This window comes from Tursiops truncatus, chromosome 2 (assembly GCF_011762595.2).
Source record: "Tursiops truncatus isolate mTurTru1 chromosome 2, mTurTru1.mat.Y, whole genome shotgun sequence".
In the NCBI taxonomy this organism is placed as follows: domain Eukaryota; kingdom Metazoa; phylum Chordata; class Mammalia; order Artiodactyla; family Delphinidae; genus Tursiops; species Tursiops truncatus.
The window spans coordinates 95115887-95135507 of NC_047035.1; the positions used below are offsets into that span (position 1 = coordinate 95115887).

The 19621-nt window shown below is 47.2% G+C and overlaps 1 protein-coding gene across 4 annotated transcripts in view; it reads right to left on the reverse strand.

Annotated features, from left to right (window-relative positions):
- GNB5 (G protein subunit beta 5) overlaps positions 1-19621 on the reverse strand; it is a 47694-nt gene extending 28073 nt beyond the window's left edge. The window contains exons 1-3 of one of the 4 annotated variants that reach the window (XM_073801019.1): positions 18591-19621; positions 17409-17552; positions 14190-14301 (exon numbers count right to left, since the gene is read on the reverse strand). In XM_073801019.1, coding sequence (XP_073657120.1) covers positions 14190-14301; positions 17409-17534 — 238 coding nt within the window. In that variant the 5' untranslated portion in view covers positions 17535-17552; positions 18591-19621. Of the gene's footprint in view, positions 1-677; positions 1737-14189; positions 14434-17408; positions 17553-18590 lie in introns of those variants that run through there. The other 3 variants (XM_033851683.2, XM_073801020.1, XM_073801021.1) reach the window with 3 other exon arrangements.

Below are 19621 nucleotides of genomic sequence, written 5' to 3' on the forward strand. Positions count from 1 at the left end.
CACCCTATTGCCCTCGCGATGCTGTCTCTTTCAAGCTCAGGAGAAGGCAGAGACATGCTGTCATTCTCTCTGTGTTTAAGACCCTACATTTATAACTTATATAATATCGTGCATCAACTATACTTCAATAAAAAATGACCCTGTTTTTCAAAGCACTTCCATATATGCACGTTGAGGGAATAAGGACAGGACTGCCTCATATCTGCAAAGCTCTCCATAGAACTCTCCCACTGAAGGGCCACAGCTCTGCAAGGCGGGCAGGTAGGCAGTGGAGTGAGATCGCTATTCCCTTTGAATGGGTGAAGAGACTGAGGCTTACAGAGGTTATCCGGCTGATACGAGTTCATACAACTGACCAGGAGCAAAGTGGGGGCTTCTGGTTCTTTTACCTACTACTTTCCAGTCACAGGGACAAGTGACTTTACAGAAACCGTCCTATCAGGTGCCAGGACGTGCACCATCTGCTCAACAGCAGGCCCTGTGTTTCCTCACTGGTCCCCCCCATGCCGGGCACGGGTCTGGGACATGGTAATTGCCCAATCCACATGCTGCAGGAAAGAGCAAATTGACTGACCCTCCAAACAGTACACTGTGGATTTACTGAAAACTCACAGGGTGGGCAGAGATCAACGCAACATTCCACAAGTCTGAACACATGATCTGCAGAAGGTACATACCTCAGGAAGGCACTCCAAAAATCAATCTCTCAGGGGCTGGGAACATAGCCTCTTTCCTGAGGTCAAGGGAGAGCTTTTAGGGGGGCTTTTGGAGAGGCTGTCAGAGGGAGACAAGTTCACGCGAAGTAGCAGAAAGGGCCCCAGAAACGGTCCAGTCCATGCCGTCATTGTGGAGGTGAGGAAACTGAGGTGGGGGTCACGTGGCTTCTGTCCCCTTGTGCGGCGCCACTCCCTTTCAGGTTGGAGGCTGCGCCGGGCTCCTAACCCCAGCTCTGCTTCTCCTTCCTCTAAATCTCTCAGCTGGGCCTTTTTCTGGGCAGGTGGGGAGGAGGGAAGGGGGCATTCTAGGCCGGGGGACAGCCCCAGGAAAGGTGTGGTGTCTTGGCACAGACAGAACACCACGGGTAGAGAGAGGCAAGGCACCGGCTCTGGCCTTCCCAGGGAGCTGCTGGTGCTCGCTGGGGAAGTGCCCACCTCCCTCATTTGAAGCCTGGGCTAAGGGGCCGACTCTGTGCTTTAACCCTTGTGACAACAGTGCCCCTTCTCAGGAAATCCTTCCTTCCTTCTTCCCTCCCCTCTTCCCTTCCTTCTCTTTAAACATTTCAGTGTGTATTTCCTGAAAACAAGGAGACTATCAAAGTCAGAGAACTGACACTGAAACAATACGATGTCTAATCTATAGACCTTATTGAGATGCTCTCCTTTGTCCCAACAATATCTTTATAGCAAAAGAAAACCTAAGATCACGTGTTGCAGTCACTGGTCGCTTTCCTTCCTGTCTAGTTATTTTGTTCCCCAACCTGGGCTTGTCTGATGCTTCCTCAAGATTAGCTTTGGGTAATGCACGTTTGGCAGGGACACCACAGACTAGCGCTGAGGTCCTGCCCTGAACACCTGTCCCGTCAGGAGGCAGCTCGCTAGTCCCATCACCAGCAATGTTTACTCGGATCATTTGGTCAAGGTGGCGGCTGCCAGGGTTCTCCACTGTACAGTTACTATTTTGCCTTCTGTCATGAAAAAGTACCTTGTGGGGATGTACTCTGAGAATATATAAACATCACAATACTCCTCAAACTTGAATACCCTACTTTTTTTTTTTTTTTTTTTTTTTTGCGGTATGCGGGCCTCTCACTGTTTTGGCCTCTCCCGTTGTGGAGCACAGGCTCCAGATGCGCAGGCCCAGCGGCCATGGCTCACGGGCCCATCCGCTCCGCGGCATGTGGGATCTTCCCGAACCGGGGCACGAACCTGTGTCCCCTGCATCGGCAGGCGGACTCTCAACCACTACGCCACCAGGGAAGTCCGAATACCCTACTTTTAACATCCATTCATGATTCTTGCCTGAACCAATTATTATGATGGTTGGTAAGTGGTGACTTCTAATTCCATCATTCCTTGTGCATTGTTTAGTTGACTTTCTAATATGAAGAGAAGTGTTCCTTCTTCCCCAATGTATTTATTCATTCGTTTACCTTAGTAGGGACTCATGGATTCTCATTTTATTCAAGAAGTTATAATCCTTTACTACTATTTCTTTTGATGCCCAACTCATCCCTGATTTGCTCAGTGCGAGCCCTATCAGGCAGGCTCCCGAGACCTTCCCACACGTCCCCATCATCCTCGGAGCACGTCTTCTTGCGGGCTCATGTTCCCTCCCTGCCCTAGCCCTGGAAGCAGACATTTATTTCTCCAAGAAGTCTTGGTTTCTTTTAGTTGCCCCATTTCTTTGTGATGAAATAAAAATGAGAGAACAGGTTAAAAGTTTTTGTGAAAACCCACGCTGTAAAAAGTACTTGCTAAACTTTATAAAGTGCTACACGAGTGTGCAATTATTATGCCATCGCTTTTGCGAAGACATCGCATTCTTTATTGCCACCAACAGCATGTTAGTCTTTTATGGAAACATTCTTTACAAAAACGTATTGAATGCAATTTAAAAACAGACTGAAGGTTTCTAATTTCTTATAGGCCTTTTATACAAGCCTATACCAGCTCAGAGCTGTCAGCATATTCTAGTTAGTATTTTACTTTGAAACTTCATACCAATATTAGTGCTGCTTCCCCCAGTTCAGCATTAGGACAATCATAGCCATTTAATGTCACTCTTACCAAAAAAAAAAAAAAAAAGATGACTCACCAACCAAAACAGGGCCTCCCTGCAAAGCAAGAATTTGAACACATCCCAACTATTAATTATTTTTTCTCACTGCATTTTCTCTTCCCATATATAGATTCACTCCCAACCTACTCTATCCTGTTTCTATCTGCCAAATCTCACATCTGCTGAATTAAAGACTTTTTTAAAAACTTTAAACACCGGAAAGTAAAAACAAAAACCAAAAAAAACTGGGAACGAGTGGAACATGCTCTGTAACTCACTTGTGGGAGCTTGGTTCAGAACAGATGTGGCTTCTCTCCTTTGCCTTCTGATGAACCATGACTTCAGGATTTAACTTTTTCTTTTTTAAAGAAAGAAATGATGAACACGGCTAGCTGGTTTCTATAATAATAACTTACTAGAATAGAATGATAGCCTGTTAAGAAATTCCACTAGAAGGTAAGTGGCAGGAGGATGGAGTGCTGTCTTGTTGGATCTCCTTGGAGCATTCACTGCAACAGAGCGGTCAGGAGCCCGGGCTCCGGGTCACAGTCCCGCGCAGTCGCACACCAGCTGTGCAACCGTGAGCCTCCGCTCACCTTCCTGCCCCCTCGTTTCCCTCATGGGGTTGTTGGGACAACTATCCCAGCCTGGCACAAAGGGAGCACTCAATGAATGTTAGCTATTAGTCTCCAGCTTGGCACACAGTGGGTACCCAGTAAATATTTATTGAAAGGATAAAGGGAATGCTCAGTGATTACTAAATTTCAGTCAACTGCAGCAATCCTAGGCACCAGGTTTTGGTGGGCTAACCTAACTTTTCAGCCCCTTTCCCTTCTTTTTCTGTACCTCTCTCTACCCCTAACCCATCATCTCTGCTTCAGCTACCAACCAACTCCTAAATTTATCAGCGCAAACTTGCTAGCACTGGCAGTGGGAGCCTCACTCGTTTCCTGATCCAAGGAGTCCGAATCCATGGGATGGAGCCAGGATGCTGCATTTCCACATACTCCCCAGGTGAGTTATACCCACTAAAGGTGGAGGTGGGGCAGCTCTGAGAAGGTTCAGAAAGGCAGCTTCTTGGATGGGAGGGTGGGGCGGGGAAATGGGGCAGATAAGGGGAGGATTCCAGAGTCTGTGGTTGAGAACACAATGATGCCTCAAACCCCAACGGACAATTCAGAAAGGAGCTGGTTGGGGAGAAAGCCATAATTCAAAAAGATACGTGCACCCAGCCCCCATACGTGCACTGCAGCACTATTTACAATAGCCAAGACATGGAAACAACCTAAATGTCCACTGACAGAGGAATGGATAAAGGTGTGGTACATATATACAATAGAATACTACTCAGCCATAAAAAAGAATGAAATAGTGCCATTTGCAGCAACATGGATGGACCTAGAGATTATCATACTAAGTGAAGTAAGTCAGAAAAAGGCAAATATCATATGCTATCACTCATATGTGGAGGCTAATTTTTAAAAATGATACAAACGAACCTATTTACAAAACAGAAACAGACTTACAGGTATTGAAAACAAACTTATGGTTACCAAAGGGGAAACGTGGTGGGGAGGGATAAATCAGGAGCTTGGGATAACATACACACACTACTATATATAAGACAGATAACCAACAAGGACCTACTGTATAGCACAGGGAACTCTACTCAACATTCTGTGATAACCTATATGAGAAAAGAATCTGAAAAAGAATGAATATATGTATATGTATAACTGAATCATTTTGCTGTACACCTGAAACTAACACAACATTGTACATCAACTATACTCCAATAAAATTTAAAAAAGAAGAAATAAAGGAGCTGGTTGGGAATTAAGATGGTAAGCACTCTTTCTTATGAATGATGTGCAGGTAGGGTAGTTGCTGGAAACTGAAAGCCATGGCTGGAACTCAAGAAGAGGGATAGAGCTGGAAGTATAGGCTAGTAACTGTCTACTGCTTGAATGATGTTTCCCTCCTATGCGCCAAATGCTTGGGTACAGAAAAGAAGAAGACAGTTCCTGCTCTTACTGGGCTCACAGTCTGCAGGGCACGGACAGGCCAGCACACAGGTAACCACTGCAGTGTAGTGAGAAGGTAGCTAACAGAGGTGTTGGGGAGCCGAGGGCAACATGGCTGACTATGCTGCAGGTGCAGCCATTGGAGGAGACGTCACAGGAACCTGGTTTTGAAGGATGCATAGGAGTTGGGGTAGGGAAGGGGGAGGCAGGAAATTAGTTTCTTACCATTTACTTTTGTTCGTTATTCAGTAAAATGGAAGACATGACCTGATCCATGGGGTGTGCTGTGGTTTAATAGGGAAAGCAAATTAAAGTGCTTAATGATATTTGGCTGGCCAGGAATCAAAAATGTACAGGTGGGGACTAGGGCTCTGAGGACCAAAACACTGGAAACAACATGACCTGGAGGAAAGAGAGATTCTGAAATGGAAGGGCCATGAAATGTCAAACGTAATTACCTGTCATTTTTAATGACGGCAGAACATTCCACTTATGAATATACCATTAACTAAAAATCCCCAACCAGTGGACACTTACTTTGCTCCAGGGCCACTGTGACACCCTTGCATTGCATTACCTCCTTAGATAAATTCCAATTTGGGGCATTGCTGAGTTAAACAGAAAGCACATTTTTGAAGGCTTTCAATGCCCATTGCCATTATCCATCATTTACTGTGTGTCTCCCGCGTGACAGGTGCTGGGCTGAGAGCTTTACACGTGGTCTGAGGTCACAGGCTTTATCTCCATTTCTACCAAAAAGAAAACAGGCTCAGGGAGGCTAAGGACCTTATGCACACACAGACTTGGGCCTCTAAGGACAGATAAACACCTCCCATCGTGGGGTAAACTCTGGGCAGGTGGCTGTGATTCTTTAGAAAATCAAGGACTAGGTGAGGCAGTGACAAAGGCTTCCTGGTCCAGAAGACACCCCAACCTTGGATCCCTCCCACTTCCTGATGTAGCCAGAGCAATGGGTCATTTAGACCAAGAGTCAAGAAACCCGCCCTCACCTGGCTCAGCCACCACCTGGCAGGGAGAGGGGTGCCAAGTTAGAGCCAAAAGAAACCTTAGCAACTCGACAAGCAGTGCCCAGCATCATCCCCCGGCACCCTGTGCGGGGTGTCCTGTGTGCAGGGCTGAACCCTCCCTGCCCGGGGCCTGGGGTCGGGCAGTCATGTGGAGCAGTTGTTTTCAAGCTTCTATTTGAGTTGTACAAGGCTCCCTCCCCCTGCCTGCTTCTACTTTCTCTCATAGATAAAATCTTACTAGAAGCCCAATCTAGAAACTAGACAGAGCAAAGTCAGGCTGGTGAACAGTCGAGCGAGGTGCTGGGTTCAGAGGCGCTTCTGCTCTGCACACCTCGAGCCCCGGGGCTCCCAAGGTCCAAACAGCAAGCGTGCAGGCCGACGTAGGGCGCCAGCCCTGTCACTCCTCAGAAAGGAAAATGAGGCCTGAGAGGAGGGCACACTTATAAATTAGAGGTAAACAAATGTGTCCTCTGAGCCTGTGCCCTCCTCTGTAAAACGAGGGTGTGAAGAGTTTATCTATGGGGCCTTGGAAATGACCTGTAATACTGGCTTCAGACAAAGATGAACTTTTCATCAAGATGTGGCTTCCCAGGGTATATGCCCAGTAGTGGGATTCCTGGGTCATATGGTAGTTCTATTTGTAGTTTTTTAAGGAACCTCCATACTGTTCTCCACAGTGGCTGTATCAATTTACATTCTCACCAATTTACATTCTCACCAACAGTGCAAGAGGGTTCCCTTTTCTCCACACCCTCTCCAGCATTTATTGTTTCTAGATTTTTTGATGACGGCCGTTCTGACCGGTGTGAGATGATATCTCATTGTAGTTTTGATTTGCATTTCTCTAATGATGGGTGATGTTGTGCATTCTTTCATGTGTTTGTTGGTAGTCTGTATATCTTCTTTGGAGAAATGTCTATTTAGGTCTTCTGCCCATTTTTGGATTGAGTTGTTTGTTTTTTTGTTATTAAGCTGCATGAGCTGCCTGTAAATTTTGGAGATGAGTGGATAAAGAAGATGTGGCACATACATACAATGGAGTATTATTCAGCCATAAAAAGAAACGAAATTGAGTTATTTGTAGTGAGGTGGATGGACCTAGAGTCTGTCATACAGAGTGAAGTAAGTCAGAAAGAGAAAGACAAATACCATATGCTAACACATATATATGGAATCTAAGAAAAACAAATGTCATGAAGAACCTAGGGGTAAGACAGGAATAAAGACACAGACCTACTAGAGAATGGACTTGAGGATATGGGGAGGGGCAAGGGTAAGCTGCGACAAAGTGAGAGAGTGGCATGGACATATAAACACTACCAAACGTAAAATAGATAGCTAGTAGGAAGCAGCCGCATAGCACAGGGAGATCAGCTAGGTGCTTTGTGACCACCTAAAGGGGTGGGAGAGTGGGAGGGAGGGAGACGCAAGAGGGAAGAGATATGGGAACATATGTATAAGTATAACTGATTCACTTTGTTATAAAGCAGAAACTAACACACCATTGTAAAGCAATTATACTCCAATAAAGATGTAGATTAAAAAAAAAAAGAAAAAGAAAAAGATGTGGCTTCCTCTCAACTTGCAGGGAATAGTTTTGCTATTTATTTTATAATCAGTGCACACAGGAACCTAAAGTAAAATGTAGAACGTGGAGGTCAATACACAAGCCATGTAACTTCATAAAGTGCAATTATGCAACAGCGTCATTCCTGTTGTTCCATAAGGCCGTGAAAAAATGACCCCAGCATGAACATGCTCTAAAATTTCCCTGAAAATGAACACTGTGAAATTGATTGTAAATACAGAACACAAGTTCAAAGACATATGAGAGGTCTTAAATACGAAAACAGAACTATTTTAAAAATGATCTTGGGGGCTTCCCTGGTGGCGCAGTGGTTCGGAATCTGCCTGCCAATGCAGGGGACACGGGTTCGATCCCTGGTCTGGGAAGATCCCACATGCCGCGGAGCAACTAGGCCCGTAGGCCACAACTACTGATCCTGCGTGTCTGGAGCCTGTGCTCCGCAACAAGAGAGGCCGTGATAGTGAGAGGCCTGCGCACCGCGATGAAGAGTGGCCCCCACTTGCCACAACTGGAGAAAGCCCTCACACAGAAGCGAACACCCAACACAGCCAAAAATAAATAAATATTAAAAAAAAATGATCTTGAATAACTTACTAAATTTTGCACCAACATACAGTCTTGTGATGGCCACAATTTGGTAGAAGATCAAAGGAATCAAGGAAGAAAACTTATCCAAAGCTAATTTTTAAAAACTCATTCTGGGGCTTCCCTGGTGGCGCAGTGGTTGAGAATCTGCCTGCTAATGCAGGGGACATGGGTTCGAGCACTGATCTGGGAGGATCCCACATGCCGCGGAGCAACTAGGCCCGTGAGCCACAGCTACTGAGCCTGCGTGTCTGGAGCCTGTGCTCCGCAAAAAGAGAGGCCGCGATAGTGAGAGGCCCGCGCACCGCGATGAAGAGTGGCCCCCGCTCGCCGCAACTGGAGAAAGCCCTCGCACAGAAACGAAGACCCAACACAGCCAAAAATAAATAAATAAACAAATATGGGGTTAAAAAAAAAAAAGAGAGACTATCAAAGAAAAAGTCAATTAAAAAAAAAAAAAAAAAAACTCATTCTGTCTGATTCTACCCCAAGGTAGAATGGGGTGGGATGTATACAAAACCCTCACACACCTGGATGGAAGGAAAACATTTATAAGCACATTACCTCACTTGTGTTAGAGATTTTTTTTTTAACATCTTTATTAGAGTATAATTGCTTTACAATGGTGTGTTACTTTCTGCTTTATAACAAAGTGAATCAGTTACACATATACATATGTTCCCATATCTCTTCCCTCTTGCGTCTCCCTCCCACCCTCCCTATCCCACCCCTCTAGGTGGTCACAAAGCACCTAGCTGATCTCCCTGTGCTATGTGGCTGCTTCCCACTAGTACATTTGGTAGTGTATATATGTCCATGCCACTCTCACTTTGTCGCAGCTTACCCTTCCCCCTCCCCATATCCTCAAGTCCATTCTCTAGTAGGTCTGCATCTTTATTCCCATCTTCCCCTAGGTTCTTCATGAGCACTTTTTTTTTTTTAGATTCCATATATAAGTGTTAGCATACGGTATTTGTTTTTCTCTATCTGACTTATTTCACTCTGTCAGAGATTTTTGAATTGCCCCAAAACCATAAATTAGCCACAGACAAAAAAGCCTGAATTCCTGAATTACAAGTTGGAAGGGTTAAGTTATGGTATAGCCTTTATGATGGAATACTATATGGTTCCAAATCATAATTTTTAAATACTGACATTAAAAAGAACTGTAAAATGACATGAGGAGCTATTCAATCCATTGGGTTAAATTAAAACTAGACTCATACAAAAAAAAAAACTAAACTCAAACTATACCTACTACAATCCCAAGTATGCTTATAAATACATACACAGACATGAAAACGTAAGCTATAAAGTCCCAAGTAAGCTCATAAATACACACACAAACATGAAAACATCAAAATATTAAAAGTGGCTACCTCTGGGTGGTGGGGTTATGGATGACTTGTTCTCCTGTATTTCTGAATCTGCTACAGTGGCGTTAGCGTATTATGACAGTTTTCTAGCAAGAGGAAGGGGCGGGGAAATGAAAGGCAAGTTTGCTTTCTGCTCCTTCTGACTCCACAGGCCACACATGGAAGAGCAGCCGGAAGCAGATTACTCTGCTGGGAAACTCACTTTTATAAGCCTCAGTACACGCAGCATATTTCCTTAGAACGTGGAAAAAGTGGATCAACATATTTGCTTCAGACTAATCCAGAAATACGGTTTTCCTAAATTTCTCCTTACACTGTAAAGTCAGAATAGCCCAAGGCTCTAGCCACAAGTTCACAAAGTTACACTTAGAACACAAAGAAAAGGGAATAGCATCAGATGATAAATCCTGTGGTTTCCCATATTTCGTCTGATTTTTAACCTAAAGACATTACACAAATCTTTTTTGAGCTGCTCTGCTCCTAGATAATAACAGAATCTTCCCCAAAGGAGCTGGGAACCGGAATGAAGTCATCCCCAAACAGGCCCACAAGGCTGCCACGTATGTCGGCCAAAATGAACACGGCCTCCCTCCTGCTGTCTGGTTTCAGCCTGTCTTCCAGATCATTTGTCCCTTTAATTTCAAGTTAAGAACTCTTTAAAACTGAACTCTCTCCTTTTCTCTGGATCTTGACTCCCATTTCAGTATTCATTTTTTATTATAAAAGCAATAAATGCACACGTGTATAAAGTAAAACGTACCTCTACATCCCCCCACTCCCCTCTCTAGAGATAACAAGCTTCCTGTGTCTCCTGCCACAAATTTAATGCATATACAAGCAGCTCTTGTTTAAGCTAATGAGACTATATCATACACACTGTTGGGTGCTTTTTTTTTCTTACTCAATACTGACACCTCTTCACACACACGCACACAGCTTTAGTTTTTCGTTTCTGTTTTTTTTCCATTTTAATGTGACTCTCAGCCTTCTGAGAGACCGTCTAGCATGGTGAGAAGGAGAGCTGTACTCCCCATTTGCCCTTAGAGTAGCTGCATAACCTCTGGGAAATCCCTTAACCCTTCCCTGGATCTCTGCTGCTACTTCAGCCCCAAGGAAAGGGGAGAGGGTTGTTGGGAGGGGAAGAAAACTTCTTGTGCCCGAAAACTGAGGCTGAAGCAGGTGACCCCTCTAGTTTCAAGAGCTGTGTGATAGGCCCCCCCAAAGATGTCCACATCCTAATTCTCAGAACCTGTGAATATGTTACCTTATGTGACAAAAGGTGCTTTGAAGATGTGATGAAGTTAGGGATCTAGAGATGGGAAGAGTAGTCTGAATTATACAGGTGGGCCCAATGTAAGTAATTACAAGGGTCCTTATAAGAGGGAGGCAGGGGGGATCAAAGTCAAAGAAAGAGATGTGATGACAGAAACGAGGTTGGAGTGGGGTGGGGTCACAAGCCAAGGCATGCAGGCAACCTCTAGAAGGTGGGAACAGCAAGGAATGGACTCTCCCACAAAGCCTCAGAAGGAATGCAACCCTTCCGACCCATTTTAGATCTCTCATCTCCAGAACTGTAAGAGAATAAATTTATGTTGTTTTAAGACACTATGTTTATGGAGATTTGTACAAGAGCGATAGGAAACTAACACAAGCTGCCACCTCACGGTTCTAAAATGCCTGAGAATCCAACAAGCGAGCACCTACCCATGGGAGAAGGTAAGCAGAAGGTGATGACGGAAAACATGTGGAGAGAAGCAGGAAATGCTGGAGGAGTGAGGGGAAAGGCAGGGCAGGGGCCCGAGGCCTGGGGCTGTGGAGTTTGATGTAGGCTGGCTTCCCCTTAGGCCACCCATAAAGGCCATTTCCTGTAGTTAAAGTTGGCCCAGGGTCTGACTGGGGAATGAGGGTCCAACAAAATGGATGCTGGTTTGAGGGTCAAAGGGATGGGAGCTGAAGAACTGAGAGTCTGAAGTTCAGTTAAGGTCTCTTTCCTCCAAGTTTATGCTCTGTAGTTTTGTTGTGTTGAGTTTTTTACAGCAAGAATTTGGGCAAGTCAGAGCTAACAGAAGGCTGAACAACTGTCCTGGTTTGCCCAGGACTGAAGGCTTCCCAGTATGCAAGGCTTTCCATTTTAAAACCAAGAGTCCCAGGTGCACCAGGATGACTTGGTCACCTTGGCTACGGCCTGAAGACCTTTCCCCGACCAGGGTAGGGGCCACAGGGCAACCTATGATTTAACATCACCAAAATGCAAAAACGCGCATGCTCAGGAAGAGGCTGAGAGACTGGAAGAGAGAAGAGCCCAGGGATCATGGAGATCTCTGTGGGAGAGACTGCGGTCACAAGAGGAGAAGCAGTGCTGCGTGCTTACAAGACCCCGGGGGGCTGTGACGGAGTGACTCTCCTGTTCACCCTTGTGGATCCTGAAGACACCAGGGATAGGACAGGGCTTAGGGTCAAAAGGAAGGCTTGAGCCATGTGCCATAGTCCTCAAAAACGGAGGGATCCTGGCTGGGGGGTCAGGAGACAGCAGCATGGAGAGGGAGATCAGTTGAATGCTCGGAGCCTCAAAGGAACAAGGGCTTTACATGAGAGTGGAAGAGAAGTGGTCCGGAAGATACAGAGGGAATAAAGGGGACCCTGACCACATGGCTTCTGGTCTTTTCTACTTAAAAATTCTAACATATGAGGGTGGGGATAAATCCTTCCACTGTGGGTCCAAAATTTGGCCCTGACCTCTGACAGCACTGCATTCTCTGCAGGACAGAGGTTCCCTGTTGAAAAGCTGCATCTTGACCATCCCTCTGCCTTAGGCAATTTACCAGATTCACAGAAAAGCCTGAAAAATATCCCAGTGGGCAGCCTTTACTCTCCAGAGCGTTTCTGGAGAATGCCCTCTGCACTGAGCACTAAGACGTTTGGCAAAAAAGCTGAAGTGAGGATGGGCTGGAGCTCTGACTCGCTGGGCTGGAATCCTGGGTCCACTACTTACTAGCTGGGATCTTTCGGCAAGTCCTTTCACCTCTCTGTGCCTCAGTTTCCTCGTCTGTAAAATGGAGAAATCAGACGACCTACCTCCGAGGCACTAACACCACGCTTGCAGCATCGTCACTATCATCTGCAGAGTGTAGGAATTTGCAAAGGGAAATGGGGCAGACCCATTATCCATTCCCTACTTCTCTGATAACAGAACCCAACTTTGTTTGGGGATGGCAGCGTACTCAGCTCACTTCTCCCTTTCTCAGCCTCCCTTGCTGTAGCCATGTGACCTAGTTCTGGCCAATGAAGTGCAAACAGAAATCTGTTGGGGAGAAAGGAGGTTTCTGAAAAAACTTTTGCCTTCCTGAAGAGAAGGAGAAACAGAAGCTGGTGCCACATTCCCTCTTCTTCCTGCCCTGGATACGGAGGTGATGCTGGGCGCTGTGGCAGTTATAATCGTGGGGCAAATGCCAGTGCTCTGAGGTAGTGGAGACAAAAGAAGCATGGGTTCCTGAGAGCACACCGGGCAGCTGAACCAAAGCTGACAATCGCCTACCCTTGTCCTTGTTAAGAAAAATAACTCCCAATTTGCTTAATTACTTTATTTGGGGTTTATAGCTAATTGTAGCTGAATACATTTCTAAATGATATAGGGGCTTAGCCTGCCTCCTACAAAAGCACAGCACATTTGAAATTCAGGTCACCTGCTTCTATCAAGTGATTTTTTTTTTTTTTCCAAAGAAAGGAATCAGGTGCTAAAGGACCTAGCATAAACCCCGTCTTTCTTTTCCAAAGTGAATGTAGAGGGGTGGTGCCAAAAGAGCAGGATCACAATGTATAGGTGTGCCTGAGAACACCACGCATGAGGAGGCCCTGTTCAGCAAAGGGGAGCTGCCACCCTCAGGGCTGAAAAGGAAGCAGATGAAGCCGCTTCCCCAAGCCTGGCCTGAGCCCAAGCACTACTGAGCACAAAGCATCCCACAGAGTAAGGGGAAGCTGATCCCACTAAGAGTCATGTAACCTGGCTATTTAACTGTTCCCTCACAAAAGTCACAGACCGGTTCTGAATTATGGTCGTGGTCAATAATGTAAGTTTATTTAAGATTGCTACTGCTGTTTTATGCTAACCACACCTCATCCATCCAAAAGCTTCTTAAACAGCCTTAAAGGAACTAAATGTTTGGATTTGGTAAGCTCCTCTGCTTCCCTTCCCCCATCTGGCTCTCCACTCTCGGACTGGAAAAGTGAGCTTTTATATCAGAGTCTGGGTCCTTGCAAAAGCAAAACTGAGAAAAGACAACAGTGATGGAGAAAGTAAAACGCTTACCAAAAAACCCTGGAGTTTACCCTAGGCCGCGTCCACAAGAGCTCGCTGCGCTTGCCCTTGCTGACAACCAACCCCCGCCCCGCCCACCCCGCTCCGCTGGGGAAGGGCAGGAATGAGATCAGCTTGCGTCTCCCAGGCAGGCAGGTGATGACCGTAACTGGTCCCACGATCCAACGTCAGGAGGACAGCGGCCAGGGGCCGCCCCCGCCCAGAGGCGGGCTGGCTTCCACTAGCCGGCAGGGGCTCTGCGAGGTGCCGGGAGCCCGCGAGCGTCCGTCTCGGGTCCCCCACCCGCGCGTCCGGGGGCTCGGGCCGCTACCCGCGTCTCATTTGGCGCCCGGGCACCGGGGCCCTCATCCAGGGCGATGGCGCGGGCCTGGCTCCGGGCCCGGGCCGCCCCCCTCCATCCTCTCCCCCTATCCCCCCCGGGAGCCGGAGCCGGTCTCCTTTCCCCGGCCCGCCTCCCGGCGCGCAGACCCCGGCCCCGCCCCGGCCCGCACTCACGCTCCACGTCGTGCAGCTTGGCCCGCTCCTCCTCCAGTTTGCCCTTGAGGCTCTCGGCCTCGCTCTTGAGCGACGCCAGCGTCTCGTTCTCGTGCAGCCCGTCTGTTGCCATCTTCGAGCGGGGACGCGGCGGGAGGGAAGCGGGGATGCGAGTCAGCGGGCGGCGGAGGCCGGGCCGGCGAGCTTGCGCCGAGCCGCCACCGGCGCAGCTCCAGCCGTCTCCCCAAGCGCGCCCCGCCCCTCGGCGCTGACGCCGGCTGCTGAGAGCCGGGCGGCTGCGGCCGATCCCCTCCCCCCTTCCCCGGACGTGTCCGCGGGCGCAGAGCCCTTGCGCAGTGCCCTAGGCGAGGCCCGAGTTAGCGCTGCAGCGCACAGCACCCGGGGGCGCAGGGAGTGTCCTGCCCATTTTGCGGGTGGGAAAACCGAGGTTAGGAGGAGATACGTAACTTGCTGAAGGACGCGCACTTAGTGAGGGCCAAGCTGGGATCCCAACCCAGGACTGCCCGGCTCCTGGGAGCTTGAGGAAGTCCCAGTGACACAGCCCTTGCAACACCCCTTTCCCCCAGTCCCTCGCACACATCTCCCGTCCTTGGTCGCTTCTGCCTGCCGAGAGAGGAGAGGTTAAGGGGGCCTGGCTCGCGCCACTGGTACCCGGTCTGACCCCGGTAGCTCTGATGCTCCCCCTACAACGAAATGAAAACTCTCCTCGTTTATTGACTTAAATATACAAAGCTAGTTCTGGCTTCTGAGAAGCTGTGGGGTCTTTGCCCGTTCTTGGTTTTGCCTTTCTTTTATTCACTCGGGAGTTAAGTCCCTGGCAGCAGAAGGAAGTGGTGGTGGGGCCAGGGACACACAGGGACCCAGACTCGGGGCTTCTGAGCCCCTGCCCAGTGATCTCAGACACATCACTTCTGAGGCAGCTTCCTCCACCTTAGAATGAAGGGTTGCTATAGTTCCCTCAAGGAAGCAAATTAGTGACTTTGTGGCAGACTCAAGCATCCGTTCTTTCCAGTCTCTTTTCATGCCAGGCACGGTTCCAAGTGCTTTACATTAATAACTCACCACAGTCACCCTGAATGGGTACTATTGTCACCTCCATCTTACAAATGAGGAAACTGAGGCACAGAAAGGTTAAATGATTTGCTTAGTTCACACTCCCAGAAAGTGTCAGAAACACCTTCCTCATAGGATCCTCATCAGGAGTGACTACGCAGAGCATTCAGAGTGAAGCATGGCATACAGTCTGTGCTGGTTGTTATCATTAAGGCTGCCTGGTACACTCGAGCAATTCACAGGAAGTAATTTAAATGAGACACTGGATCATGGGGGACACTCCTCCCAAGGGTCATCTCAGAAGACCTGGGAAGAGCAGCATCCTCTCATCACCTCCTCAGGCTGGCACCTCTTTGCCCACCGTGGGATGTGTGTGTCTGCCTCAGGGGCTGCCTGTTTGTGAAGACCTGGGGTGAGTGGAGCTTCATACTGGTGTGTGCCCTCCTCTGAAGGCTCTTTGTGTAAAATAACCCCCAAACAGCCTCCAATCTGGAAACTTTACCATCTAGACATGAGGCCATGTAACTTTTCAATGGCTGGCAAAGTTTGCAAAGTGCCTTCCTGTGGTTTGCTGTTCACTGCTTTTTGTAAGTGAGGAAGCTGGGGGTCAGAAAAGTTGAGATCTGCTACGTTTCAGCAGTGGTGGAGTTACAGGGTTGCCCCTATCCATGAAAAGTGTCCACGGGGGGCTGTGTCTACACAATCCCAAACACCTGGATTAAAAAGTTAGCTGTCAGTCATTTAGATGTCTGCACAGTCAAAAGAATCTGTCTGAATATTTGGGAACCCCAGGTGCTTGTGGTGGAGAGAGTTGGCGACAATCCTCTGAGAATATCTCCAGGCGGGGTTCTGACCTGGGAAGAATCTGTGATGCTATAGAGGACCTGACATCTGGGATTCTGGGCTCCTTCTGTCCACAGAGGAAGTTGTTTCAAAAGGAGAAGAGCTGGATTAATAAATAGCACTGCTCCAGGATGGTAGGGCCATCAAAAAGCAGGTTTATTTTAAGAACTGAATGTGCTCAGTTTGCAGATCCAAGTTTAGAACACAATGTGCTGCAGGTAGAAGCCCATCACACTGAGCCTGAACCCCGTGACATCAGGATTACTATGCTGTACCAAAGCTTGTGTGCCACCTGAGGCTGCTTACTTGCAATTTGCTTTATAGGAATAATTTTTTAAAATGTGATCACTGCCAGGGGTTACAGTGGGACCAAAAGGATGAATATGGTTTTTCCTCTTCAGTTGGATAAAATGTCAACGTTATCTTTCCTCCCTTAGATATGTGTTTTGTTTTTTGTTTTTTCATCGTGTCCATGATCGGGATTTCCTACTGAGCTTGTGGGGAAGAGTGCTTTACCACTTGTGACCAGGTGGGGGCTCCACACGGCTTTGCAAATCCTCTGAGACAGGATATTCCTAATGCCTCAGCCCGGCTGTGGGCATTTCTGCTGCAAGATCTGAAGCCTGCGCAAAGCCATCTCTGGTGCGGATTGATGTGCGTACTTTGAAAAGTGCCAGGTTTTGTGTTCAGTGCCTACCCTCGCTGAAGGCTTAGACCCAAGGAGCACTTTTCCTTGAGGCTGATTTTGCTAAATACTGAGGCCCTATATGGTTCAATCTTCTGCAGAGCTGTTCCTAAGGACAGCTGGAACAGGGCCTTTGGGAAGGTGCTCCCCGGCTCTTTATTTACCAGAGTTCCTTTTAGCTTGCTTGCTTGCCAAGCAGACTAGGAGAAGACAGAAGAAAAAAGCATTAGCTCTAAAAAATAACAAGCTAAAACATTTATTGAGCACTTCCTCTGCTGAATATTGTTTTAAACATTTTCTCAAATAAACTCACTTTTGTTTCTCCCAAAACCCTATGAGACAGATGCCATTATTGTTGTTTTACAGATGGGAAACAGACCTCCTGGGAGAGGGGCGGTCCATTGGTACAAGGCCTCCAAGTAACATAACTGGGAGTTGAACCCAGGCAGTGAGAGCCCAGAGCCCACATCCTAAATCCCCACACTATACTGTCTCACCCAGCCTGGGTGTGCTGCAAGTGTGTGTGTGTGTGTGTGTGCGTGAACTGATTCTCTGGCAACCCACCTGTCACAGGGCCCTCACATTAGACATTGTTTCAAGACAGGTAATGACTTAAAGTTTTAAAGAGCAGCACTTACAATTTCTGCACATGGTGAACAGTAGCTGAGCTGTTGAGATTTCTTGAAAACTGGTCTCAGAGCCCGTTGTTTGAAACATTTGTCACAGGAGCCAAATACGTTAACGAGAAAGGTCTGATCACACATCTTTTACCCAAGATGAAGCTGAAAAAGAGGGAGAGAAGAAAAAGGGATGTGTGTGTAAGTAACTTCACCTCTCTGAATCTTTGTTTGCTAGTCTGTCAAATGGGTATCTTGGAATCTACCATCACAGGGGTACCAGGGGAATTTTGAGGGACAGCACAGGAAGCGTTTAGCTCCAGGCTGGAATACAGAGCTCCACAGATGTTATGCTGCCCTGTGGGTGGCTACAATAGCAGCCGCCACCACAGCAGCGGGGGTGGGTGGGGGGGGATGAGGCTGGAGATGAGGAAAGAGCAGAGAGGAGCCTATGGCCACAGTTCAGACGAGATGAAGGCATGAACTAAAGCAATGCTCTGGGGTCTGAGGGGTTGTGGTGCCACTGTTGGAGAGGGAGGCCAAGGGGGTAAAGGTGGGAGGGAGCAGCCATTGTCGCCGAGCCGATTTAACAAGCGTTCCAAAGAGTGGGCCATGTCAAGGGCAAAGAAGAGAACCGCTGAGTGTAAAGATATTGGGGCCCTGGTCTGAACATTTGGAAGAGCCCAAAATGAGAGGGATGTATTTGTGGGGCAGGTGGCAGTGGGGACACTGCTGAGGGGGAATGTCTACCAGAGGTCACCATGGGGCTGGGGAGAGAATGGGGAGCTCATGAGTTGGGGTGGACTCCTACAGCCAAGGGCCGGCTGGCGGAGTTCTTGAGATCTCTGAGGAACGAAGGAGTAGAGGGCAGTCTCCTAAGGATGAGAGATCAGGAGGGGACCAGCTACTGATCACCTCGAAGGGCTGGTCCCTGACCTCTCACAGCCACCCTGGGAGGGAGGAAGGACATCCGTGTTACCACAGAGGAAATGCTGAGGGATTAAATGAGATCAAGGTCAGTGACGGAGCCTGAATCTGTATGTAGTGGGACTCCACAACGTTTACCACAGAGCTAGACCACCAAGCCGCTCTGCTTTGTCCCAAAGGGCGAGTTAAAGACTGGCAAAGGGCCTGCCCACCCGAGCCTGGCCCGTGCCGGGGCCCTAGTAATGTTGCCCACCTCCCGCCCCCCACTGCCCAAACCTGCTAAGGCGGCCAGTCATGGGGTCGTGCTGAGGACTCCGAGTAATAGCATTAGGAAGGTGAGCCGTGGATTTATTCAGCAAGGGAGCGACGTCATTCAAGTGGATTATTCCAGCATTTGCACTTTCAGAAGTAGGTCAGAGAGACAAAGTACAGCAGGAAAATCAACTAGGTTAAGAGACTGTTATCATGTTCTGGGAAAGAGGAAATAATGACTGGACAGAGTAGCAGCTGCAGGAATGGAAGGCGAGAGGAACCCGAGGAAACAAGGGCAGAAGGAATAAAAGGATGACTAGGAATTATGGGAGATCGACCCCTACAAAGAGAGAAGTAGAAAAATTGCCACACAGAAAGACAAATATCGTATGATATTACTTACATGTGGAATCTAAAAAAAAGGGGTACAAATGAATTTATTTACAAAACAGAAGTAGAATCATGGATGTAGAAAACAAACTTATGGTTACCAGGGGATAAGGGGGGAGAAGGGATAAATTGGGAGATTGGGACTGACATATACACACTGCTATATATAAAATAGATAACTAATAAGAACCTGCTGTATAGCACAGGGAACTCTACTCAATACTCTGTAATGGCATATATGAGAAAAGAATCTAAAAAAGAGTGGATATATGTATATGTATAACTGATTCACTTTGCTGTACAGCAGAAACTAACATAATATTGTAAACCAACTATACTCCAATAAATATTAAAAAGAAAAGAAAAATTGCCAATATTCCAAATCTGGATAATTTTTTTCTCCCAAACTGAACTTTAAATTTTTTTCAAATTATAAGAGCTGTACATGTTCATTATAAATAATTGGAAACAGAGGAACATAAAGAAGGAAAATCAATCACCTACATGCCCTGTCCTAACAAATAACTGACCTGTCTTAGCATTTTATGTTTTCTTCTAGTATCTTCATAAGCACCTATGTGTATACATTAAAAAAATTGGAATTACATGCCATACGCAATTTTGAACTTTAGTTTTTTGCTTAATAGTGTTTTCGCCTTTGCATG